Here is an 11690-nt window from a genome sequence, read left to right on the forward strand (position 1 = left end):
CCCTTTTGCTTTCTTGATGACTCAACCTTACAATTTTATAATTGAGAGTGGGAGGTCCTTACCATCTGTGCAACTACGTCTTGTCTTTTCCTTTAGTAGTTCAATATTGAGACATGGTTAATTCTCTGACAACAACAAAAAAAAATACTTTATCTGTTATACTCTTCTATATTTAGTAATAATTTAATTTTTTAATATATTGTGAAATGAGTTATAATCGCCCAAACATCTCTTACTTATTTTGGACCGTAAGCCTAAACTTGTAGGGGTCCTATGACCCCCTTGAACTATTTATTAGTGTGTTTTACTGACATTTATTTGCACTAAACTTATTTATTTATTAATATATTCTAGTTTTTTATTAGCTTATAAATAAAAAAATAAAAAAGTTTAGTTTAAATAAATATCACTAAAATACACTAATAAATAGTTCAAGAGGGTTATAGAACCCATAAATTTTTAGGAGGTCATATGATCAGCGCAAAGTTAAGGGTTATAATAAATTTTGTCAAAATTTAGGTACATTTTAGGTTATTTTCACTTCTTTTTTACTCCATATCAAGTCAACTATCTTATATAAATTGAGATGAAAGAAGTAAAAATTATTGTTAATGTTAAGAATATTGTGTAGCGGGAAAAGTGGATGGTGAAATTGGAAGAGGGAGGTGAGGGAAAAGAAGATGCAGAATCCCTAATTCGGACGATAAATATATGCACGGGCATTTCAAATGAGCTATTGTTGTCACAATCTGTCTATCAAAAGCTCCTTAACATATCCAATAGAGTTTGTCACCGTATTCGTCTCTTCCGCCACTCAAAGGTTAGACCATAATTAATGAATCCGTTTGGAATATGGATTTTTAACTTATGATAAGTCATAAATTAAGGATTCTAAGTTATAATTTTTTGCTTATTTTTATTGTTTTAGTTTATTTTTTAATCATTCACTATAAATTATTTTAAAACTATTCTGGCGTAAAAACACTGAAAATGCCTTTAATCAGTAGATCAACTGGCTGTTGAGATGTTGAAATATACTCAGTTTGTATAAAACCTTGTTGGATCTTTTCTCTAATAAAATAGCGGTCAATCTCAATGTACTTTGTTCTCTTATGAAACACTGGATTGGATTCTATCATCATGGCTGATTTGTTGTCACTGAGGATCTTAGCAGGTAAATTAATTTTTAAATCCAACTCCTTCGATACACCAAGTATCCATGTAAGTTCAGAGACTGTGAAAGTCGTACTTCTATATTCTACTTTTGCAGAACTTCTGGTGATGGTTGTCTGTTTTTTTGACTTCTATGGGATCAAAGCTTCACCCAACTTGACTAGATTAGTCAGGGAAAGACTTCTATTATGTGCACATGCTGCCCAATCAGCATCACAGCAGGCAATAAAATCTTTAATAGGTTTGTTGGAAATATTACATCCTTAACCTGGTTGATTTTTTATATATCTGGCTATCCTGAGTGTTGCTTCCATATGAATCTTCTTAGGCCTCTGTATATATTGGCTAAGAATTTTGACACCATAGGATATATGAGGCCTGGTAACTGTTAAGTATAGCAGTTTTCCTATTAACTTTTTATAAGATCTGACATCTATAAACAAAGGATCATGAGTGTTGTTACTATTTTTGAGATTGTCATAGTCTTTGCTTGTCAACTTAGTGTTAGAATCCATAGGAGTAGGTATTGGTTTAGCTGTTGATAAAAACAAGTTCTGAAATGAGTTCCAACACATACTTACTTTGATTCATCTTTCTTCATCTGATCTGGCAAATTCTATTCCAAAGAAGTACTATAACTCTTCTAATTCTTCCATCCTGAAGATCTTTTGAAGTGAGCTCTTATCTTCCTTAATTAACTTCAAACTGTCTCCAGTTACCAGAATATCATCATAAGTCTTAGGTTCTGTAATAACAGAGAAAAAAAACAAACAAGATTTTTATTTTGAAGCTAAGTTGTCATAATACAAATATTTAGTAATGTTCTAGGGAATATCATGATGAATAGAGTTTAGAGATATGAAATCCTTCAGCCGAATAGGTGGTTGCCTATTTCTGATTGAAGCTCTAGTGGGAAAAGCAGATGAAAGGTGTTTGATGACCACTGTTTTTAACTGGTGGTTCATGACTATCAAGACTATGATCTGCCTCCACTTGGTGTGACACAGATGCATCTATAACAAATCAAGGAACACTATGAAAGTTAGTATCATTGGTCCATGGAGAATACTGAGACTGAGTATACATTTCTTCAGATAATAAAGGATAACTTGAGCTAAATAAAGGTTTCTCAAGAGCCTTGTCTTTAAGAGAAAACAGAGTTTCTTTGAAAATAACATCTCTGTGAAAAAAGTTGTTAGTTGCTTGACCATACAGTAAATATCCTTTTTGAGATTCTGAATAGCCCTTGAAAACAACTTTCTTACTTCTAGACTGTAATTTATTAGCTTGATTAAGGATTTTTGATAGCATAAACATCCTAATATTCTAAAGTAAAGTAGAGAAGGTTTGCTCATGTGCAATTTTTCGTAAGGAAAGGTATGTACAACAGATGAAAGAAGTCTACTAATGATGTAAGCAGTTGCTAGTACACATTGGCCCCAAAACCTTATAGGAATGTTAATTTGAAGTTTAAGAGCTCTTGTGACTTCTAATATATTTTTGTGTTTCCTATCAGCTACTCCATTCTGCTGAGGGAAATAAGCACATATATTTTTGATGTATTAAGCCTAATTCCTTAAATTTTGCAGTACATATTTCATTTATAAATTCTGCACCATCATCTATACTACAAGCTTTTACCATTTTATTAAACTGAGTCTAAACAAAAGCAAGAAAGTATTGAATAATAATATAAGCATTAGATTTCAATATAAGCAAATAGATCCATACCATTCTAAAGTAATCATTATCTATTGTTAGAAAGAAAGTACTAGTAATCTTTTGTAGTAGGGGTCTTGTAAGGTCACCAAAGGTCCATATGAAACAAATCAAAAGAACTAGTACTCTTAATGCTACTTGCAGGAAAGTGAAATCTAGTCTGTTTTACACAAGGACAAACAAAATATTTATCTACTATACTAGCAATATCTTGCTATTTGTTAGGAATCATTTTGTTTAGTACTAATATGAAAACATGTCCAAACCTCTTATACCACAAACTTAAGTCTAATTGATCTAAGAACAGCTGTCTTTAGTAGAATCTACAACTAATACTATACTACGCTTGGTAGGTTGATTAGCATCCTAATTAAGCTAATATAGTCCTTCCTCCGGTCTACCAATCTTCTTCACCTTTTTAATTGAGAAAATAAACAAAAGATAGCATAAAATAGAGCTACACAATGTAATTTCTTAGTATCCTTGGAAATAGATAATACATTGAACTTAACTGTGGCAAGTGAAACATATTTTGTAGTGTGCTATGTTCAGGAATAGAACTAGCACCAGTATGTGTTACTACAGATATGTCATCATAAACAAATTTTCTTTGAAACTTTGTTTTTCTATAACAGTTTGTCTATCTAACTTGTTAATATCAGATACCATATGGTTAGTGACTCCTGTATCTATAATCCAACCATTAGAATTAGTAGATACTAAAACTGCACTCAGAGGCGGAGCCAGCCCTCTTTAGGGGTTCGTCCGAACCCTCTTCGACGGAAAAATACACTATTTATTCATGATTAAAATTATTTTTTATGTAGTTATAGTAGGTGTTGAACCCCCTTCGATTTAGTTTTCTTTGAACATTGAACCCCCTTACCTGAAATCCTAGCTCCGCCTCTACTCATACCTGACCTTGTATTAGTAGTAGTAGGAAAGTCATTGGTTTTTGCAATATTGGCACTAACAGAGGACTGGTTTGACTAGTTTAGCATCTATAGAAGTTGCTTATATTGACTACTAATGAACACATGCACCAAATTGCTGACTTACACTAGAACTTTGTGTTGGTGCCTGTAGATACATTTGCTTATACAACCCTATAACATTAGATATCACCTGATATTTCCCATTGTCTTGATACTTCAGAACACCATTATTCATGTAGTAATCACTAGCTATATTTTGATTGTCATTTTTAGCTTGTACATGATGAGCATTATAATATGCAGGATTTCCACTTTCAAAAATAATTTTTTTCTTTTCATTGTTGAATTTGGTACAAAATCAGAGCGAGTTGGATGTCCCAGAAGGATATCCTACAAGCTTGTAACAATTATCCTTGGCATGCCCTTTCATCTTGCGGTCATCATACTACACACTGTAATTCATTTCCCTCTTAAATCTTGAGGAACCTGTCATAATTAGAATACATTACCAGGATCATAACTATTAGAGGTTGCGCCTAACAAGGCAGTAGATGCAAAAAAGAGGAAGCTTTTTGACTTTAATCATTTATAATCATGGCATATGCCTGATTTACAGTAGGTAATGGATTTATGAGTAATAATTGACTTTTTGCTTGCAGATAACTATCATTCAAATCCAAAATAAACTGATATAGTTTTTACCTTTGGACATAGACAATAAACTCTTTTGACTGTTCACATTTATATCCTGAAATAGGAATCAAAGATTCAAAATTATTTCACATGTCTTTGACTTTTGTAAAATACATAGACGCAGAATTTGTTCCTTGTAAAGTAACAACATTTTTTCTATGAAGATTAAAAGTTCTTGAACCGTTTATCTTATCAAATATTTCTTCATGTTGTTTCCATACAGACCATGCATTAAAAGCATACATAATGCCATTTAAAATATTGCTTGAAACAGTGTTCGTACTTCAAGACAGAACTACAACATTCACCCTTTTTCATTGCCCCCATAATTGTTCTCTAAACTTACCTTTTTTATATGTTTCATCTACCATCTCCTTCTTGTTTCTATCATATTAGGCTTTATGCATTGATCTACTTCAAATGGTATAACTTTCAAGGTCAGTTAATTAGAATAGAAATAAGAAAAACACCACTTACATCCATTTTATGCAAATATAGGGGATGATTGTGATCTAAGACTTGACCAGACTGATTTTTGCATTAGTTGCTCGAGTAGAATTTGGGGGTTGAGACCATTGAGTTGAATTTCTTTCAAGATCTCCGAGATTTCCAGTAGGATTTGATTACCTCGCCATACTAATCTTAGATTAACACCACAAACCAAAAACTTCTTCAACTTGAGTAACTAGATTGATACTACAGCTTGCAAATTTCTAGAATCGACCTAGTATTCTCTGTAGAAGTTTGATCAAGAGTTCTTGAATGAATGTCAGAATATTCAGAAACTAGTTCAGACGGAGAAGAAAGAATAGAGAAGAAGAGAGGAAGAGAGAATGAAGTATTACGTTTTATTAATTGTGTAACAACGATTAATTGTACAAATGAACTACTTTACTATATATAATCATCTAAGCTACTACTTGGAAGCCTCTAGAAGTGAGTTCACTATAACCGACTTATAACTAACATAACTATAAAGATGAAAATAGTGAACCATACTAACTTCCAGTTACTACTTAATGGACTTCTAATAAGTTGACTTAGCTTAAACAATATCAAAAGTGAAAATTATCGAAAGATGTATTTAAAAAAAAAAAGATTATAAAGGAAAATAAATTAAAAACAGAAGAGTATTATTTCAAGATTGCAATTCACTTTTTATGAAGAGTTACATGTCTAACCTATGGGTAAAAAAAAAACCCTCTGAATTTTTACTTGATCAAGATAGATAATGCAAATTAGGCTAAACAATAAAGATCATAGCTCGATTTATCCTACTCAAACTTATTGGTTATTTAATTGCTTGTTTTGTTCTTTTACAATTGTTTGATGGCTATTAAAAATAATAATAAAAATATTACAGATTTTCCCTCTAGACTCATCTCCTTTTTTCTGAACAGAACACTAGAACTCAATGAATAATTACGGATATTGATTTTACATGATTATTCAGGCGGTGTTAAACAATTTTTCACTCATACTCATTTATAAGATTCTAGTCTTACAAAATTACCTATAGTTTCGGATATTCTTTTCCTTCAGATCATACAATTCATATAATTGTATATATCTGAGGGTATATAATAGTTAAAAAAATTAAATCACATTGTTGTATATTATTAAGGTTTACCACATGTAAATTGTATACCTCAAAATTATACACCAGACATACCTACTAAGTATTTTTTTATTTTTAATTGTTGTTTCAAATAACTATGGAGTGCAATATCTTTTTAAATAGGTATTCTTAAGTAATTTTCTTTTGCATGAACATTTGCTTTAATTTTTTCAAAAATATACACATAGTCGGATCCTTCCCCCCTTCATAGTTTAATTTGACATTTCTTGCAATAACATATCTTGCTAATAGGCGGATGCAGTCTTACAATATTAAGTTTATCTCAACCTAATATTTTTGATGCATAATATAATTTTATGTGTAAAATTCACTGAAATTATAAAAAATAAATTGTGGGTTTGAACTTTGAAATCATATTTTTAACATATAATAATTTTAATATTAAGAATCTTAAAGGTTGAACTGATCATAGAATTTAACTCCTGAAGCCACCTTTGTTGGTTCAATATGTTGATATTGAATACTTTTAGATACCGAATGCGGATGATCAGAGGTTTGAAATATCGACATGCATGGAGATAGAACATGACGTGCAACAACTAGCTGAACTCGTGTTATCTAAATCTGATGAAGATATAGACGCCAACATCAATCAAATGTTTCTTAATATACCCAAAAGCTTCTATTATGTTACTACTGTAATCCAAGAACAATAAATTTCCACATTAACAAAGTGCTTTTTGAAAGGGTAATTTAATCATTCTACTATATCAACTTTATGATGACGTATAGTCTCATCTTATATATCCTTTCTGCAACATAAAAAAAGTTTATTTCCTTGTATTGATATCAATAGTTTGATAAAAAGACACAGAAAATTTTTAAATTCTATTGTATTCATATTTGGAATATATTTACACGTGAATTATTTATGGTGTTCTTAAGTTCAAAATCAAGTGATGATGCATGGAGTTTAAATTTTTATATAAGCATTTTGTATTTTAAGTAAAGATATCTTATCAAATTTTATTTTTCCAATAAAGTGTGGCTTTTTAAACGGTGGCTAAAAATTCATAGCATGTCTAACACTAACTATTTCACCTATTTTTCGCCAAATGTTGTTTTTCCTGGACTTCACTTAAACAGAGAAGTGTTTTAGATATTCTAATATTCTTTTTATGTCTATGCTCTCAAGTTTCAAATTCTATTTTAATAACTACTGAAAAATTTATTATTTCTTAATGACAATCATGATTCACATATATGGAACAATAACAAAAAGCATGCGAGATGCTTCTTAATTAAAACTTGAGCTTTTTACAGATATTAGCTCAAAAAAATTTAAAAGATATTATCCCTAACTTAATTTTGAAGCGAACAAAATTTTGGGGATGAAACTTTAAACGAACAAAATTTTGGGGATGAAACTTGCAAATTAGATCAAGTTGGGTGAGTTGACTTGCAATCTATTGTTCTTAAGCGAGTGAATTTTAGATGAAATCATGCAATATCTATTTGTTAAATCAGTCCACTTTCATCCATCCAAATAACTCAAATCCCTTAATTGTCACCTTTGCTTTTTCATTCTACTAAATGGTCGTTACATTATATATATATATATATATAATGTAATGACCATTTCTGTCGTTATGTGTAACCTTTTATTGAAATTTCATGTTAAAATTCTCTCGATTTTGAAGTTATAAATTCAAGGCTAGTCTAGTTTCGAGCAAAATTGGAGCGAGATATGATCTATAAGAATCTAGAAATGATTTGAGCAAGTTTTATGGTGTTTGATTAGATTTCTAAGTAGCTAAGATGATAAGAAACCTGTAGGAATTTATGAAATCATTTGAGTAAGTAAAACTCCCGAAATTGATCTTGGCATAGAGGATATTATCCTGAGTTTAAGGCGTGCTGCAAAAATTGAGATTTTGCGGGGAAACTGGACATTTTGTCTTGTTGACCCAGCTATTGCGACATGCACACCGCTATACCGATCGTCAAACCCAGTCAATGATGTATGTCGCTATAGCGGCAAAAGTCACAGATTTATTTAATTTTGCTTTCAAAACTGTTTATTTTTTTAAAATTCATTTTTGTAGCAAAGGAGGAGTGATTTAGGGCGATTTCCACAACATTTTCGGCGTTCGTCTTCATTAAGGTAAGGATGTCATCTCCGTTAACTAGAATTTGATAATTAAGTCGTAGAATTACTAAATTATGGAGTTCGAAGAGGGTTTTAGGACTGATTTTAGTTGTCTTATAGTGCAAGAGAGAAAATTAAGTAATAATTTATTGGGTTTTAATTATTAATAGTTAATTTGCCCTTGCATTTTGTTAATTCACTAATTTATTTATGAAATTGATAATTTTAGGTGAATTACGGTAGAAAAGTCCTAGTAAAGAAAGTGAATGATCATGAACTTGACCTTAGGGATTGCGTGTGAGTTATAATTCCCAACATGGTAGGTCATTTCTTTAATTATGTGTTATATGTTTGTTCTAGACCAAGAGCAAGTGAAAATTGCACGAAAAGGCAAAGCTCCGATTTAGAGGAGCTGTGCAAACTTGGTTCGAGGTAGATGATGGCATTGTAGTTTAATCTAATTTGTCTTATATTTGCATGTTAACTACCTTTTAGTAAGGCTTGTTAATGTATGTTGTTTAGTGTGATCAATGTAAATGATTATACGTAATTGTATAATTTTTTCCGTACCTTATTATTTAATGTGGAATGTTTCGATAATGGAAATGTTCTTACGGGTTATTGGCAAAAAAAGTTGGCAGACACTTGAGTCTGAAGTGTTAGTACATGGACGAAATTTATCCCCTGCAGGTCATGGCTAGAGGGTGGATGTATTATCCATAGCGTATATGTACGATGGCCAGGTGAGTTTGACAGTTCCATGAGTGAATTGAAAAATATATTTATATGGTTGACAATCGGTATAATTTATCTTGACTTGGCATGACTGAACGTGGCTTGGTGATATTTTGTTGACTTGTTGGTCTTAATCCTAAACTATTTATATGGTGTTGATGTGCTAAGTGTATGTTAGTTTTGAGCATGGATTAATCTATTGTACTATATTTTAGTTAAGTGTTCATATTCTCATCTTGGGTTGGCCAAAAGATCTTACTTATACTGTTGTTTTCTTTTGTGCTGATACTACACCTGCTCTTACTTTTATGAGTGCAACACATATTCCAGGAGCTACTATGAGACCTCTCTTGTGATTCGAGTGGTTGACTTTGGATTCAAGGGTGACTAGCATGTTTTGAGCTACTATGAATTCTTCTTAAATGATAGAGTCTTTATTTTTGGACTTATAGTTTAATTTTATTTTTTTGGATTGCATCTCCTTCTTGATAATCTTTAGTAGTTTTAGTACACACAATTTTTGAGTCCTAGGGATAATTTTTGGTTAAGTATTCCATATTTAAGTTGTACTTAGGTTTTATTTTTTTATACTTGATATTTTAATGATGGATTAGTTCTATTATCTCTTTTAAGTATTGATTTTGAGATAGTATTTTGGGATAGATGGTTCTCCCATTGGGTGAGTAGTCTGGGTGCCACTCATGACGGATTAGATAGTGACAAAGTTGGTATCAAAGACTAGGTTTATCGATCTCTTCATACCAAAATAAATCCAGTAGAGTCTCGTAAAACTGTACAAAGACGTCTGTAATTTTTTGGGAAGCTATAGGACTTTAGAAAATTTGTCATTCTTATTTCTTTCGTGTTATAACTTGATTCAATTTAATATCTGATTTCTTCGCTCTTTTGTCCATAGTAGGTCCACTGAAATCCGAATGCAGCTCCTGCCCTAGCAGCTCTAGCTGAGAAGCCAGTCTTAAAGAAAAGAAGATGAGTGAGGGGGAGTGGTAAGAGAGGAAGAGGATGAGTCACATCCGTCAGGGATGGATCTCGATAGTTGTTGGCCAGGATCTTGAACGATCAATATCCACTCTCCTACCTCATGATCATGTTGAGGAATGGTAAGTAATAGAGGAGTAGAGGATGGAGCCCGAAGTGACGGTACCAACTGGGATTGCAGCCTTACATTCCATGTCTGCTGAGGTTGTTCAATATGTGTTAGCTTTTTCGAGTGGGTTGGCTTGGATTGGAGCCACTCCTACTGTATTAAATTTTCAGGCACTGGTTGTCCCCCTACTATTTCTATGGATCCTACAATGGATGAGGCTTCAGGGACTAATACTTTTTCTCAATTGATTTTGGGTTCTGTGATGACTGGTACGGAATATGATTTGTTGACTAATTGAGTTTGTGACTTTCCTGTTGGAGAAGGATGCTAAGCAATGGTGAAGGGAATACGTTGAATAGCGTTCACCATTTTTGCCTCTATTGACTTGGGAACAATTTCATGCCTTATTTTTCGAGAAGTATGTGTCATGGGCTCTCCAAAATAGTAAGAAAGATGAGTTTTTGGCACTAGAGTAGGGTGCTATTCTGTTGTGTCCTATGAGGATAAGTTTTATGCTTTGTCCAGCTATGCTACTTAATTATTGGCTACTGAGGAGGCAACATTATGTTAACGGTTTAAATTATGATTTTTTAGGTTTTGTTTGTGCATATGACTTCTATAGGGAAGGGTTTAAATAAAGTGTCAAATTATATGAAGAAGTTGGAGGGAGGGTATGTAAGTGGGCCAGGCTAAAGTATTAGCCAAGAAGCACCGTGATATTGGAAATTTCAGTGGGTCTTACTATAAGGGAACGGTCATCATATCTATTCAGCCCACCCGATTTAGTCAACCCTGCTAGCTTCTTTTGCGATTCCAGCTAAGGTTTCTTCTCTGGCATAGGTTATTAAGAGGCATGCGATTTCTTACTCTTCTACCAGTCGACTTTCTCTCACAAGAGGATGTTATTGTTGTAGTGTTGTTGGACATATTAAGAGAGAGTGTTCTATGAGACAAGTGAATACCCATGCGCAGTAATAGACTCGAGCTATAGTTCTAATAGGTAGAAGGGGAAAGTAATGATAGGAGTAGTCCCATAAGGTGGATGGGGAAATAAGATAGGTGGTTAGGGTGGTCGATGAAATGGCGATGCAAGGGGAGGAACGCAATAGAGGAAAAATTTATCTTAGATTGATGATCGAGTTACTATTATGCATTTCTGAGAAAGATTGATACCGAGGCTTCTAATATGGTGATCAAAAGTACTATTTCTGCTTGTGACTAGATAGATTCTATTTTATCTGACTCGGGGTGTACTTATTCTTCTGTATCTATTCAGTTTGTTATGGGTATGAATCTGGTTTGTAATGTACTTGATTACCCTGTCATTGTCTACTCGATTGGTGAGTCTGTGGTAATAACCCATGTTTTTTGTTCCCATTCTATGTTGTTTGTGGTTTTTAGATTATGGTAGACTTAATTATTTTGGATATGTTGGACTTTGATGTAATCTTGGTATGACCTGGTTATCTCCATATCACATTGTTTTAAATTATAATGCTAAGACAGTGGCTCTAGCCATACTGGAAATGGATAAACTAGAGTGTGAGGGAGTGTATAAGGCCAAATCAGTGAGAATTATATCATTTTCCAAGCCAAAAA

The 11690-nt window shown here is 32.6% G+C and overlaps 1 protein-coding gene across 5 annotated transcripts; it reads left to right on the top strand.

Annotated features, from left to right (window-relative positions):
* Window positions 1-504: 504 nt before the first annotated feature.
* Window positions 505-11447, top strand: LOC107842700 (kolavenyl diphosphate synthase TPS5, chloroplastic). Of its 5 annotated transcripts, XR_001666022.2 has the most exons (3): window positions 538-1174; window positions 1271-1414; window positions 6630-6851. XR_001666022.2 is itself a non-coding variant. In XM_016686657.2 (2 exons), the coding sequence occupies exons 1-2, from the start codon at window positions 644-646 to the stop codon at window positions 6813-6815; spliced, it is 363 nt and encodes a 120-aa protein (XP_016542143.1). In that variant the 5' UTR covers window positions 554-643; the 3' UTR covers window positions 6816-6851. The 5 variants fall into 5 exon arrangements, 1 of the variants encoding a protein (XP_016542143.1); XR_007045130.1 differs by lacking the exon at window positions 6630-6851 and adding an exon at window positions 9900-11447 and having other exon boundaries at window positions 505-1414; XR_001666020.2 differs by having other exon boundaries at window positions 505-1414.
* The last annotated feature ends 243 nt before the right edge of the window (window positions 11448-11690 follow it).

This window comes from Capsicum annuum, chromosome 9 (assembly GCF_002878395.1).
Source record: "Capsicum annuum cultivar UCD-10X-F1 chromosome 9, UCD10Xv1.1, whole genome shotgun sequence".
NCBI lineage: Eukaryota > Viridiplantae > Streptophyta > Magnoliopsida > Solanales > Solanaceae > Capsicum > Capsicum annuum.

Bases quoted from the DNA above. Each gene is read 5' to 3' on its own strand.
- LOC107842700 (XM_016686657.2), top strand. From the start codon at position 644: ATGGTGAAATTGGAAGAGGGAGGTGAGGGAAAAGAAGATGCAGAATCC. The intron at 821-6,629 runs GTTAGACCATAA...GAATACTTTTAG, and splicing joins GTCTCTTCCGCCACTCAAAG to ATACCGAATGCGGATGATCA.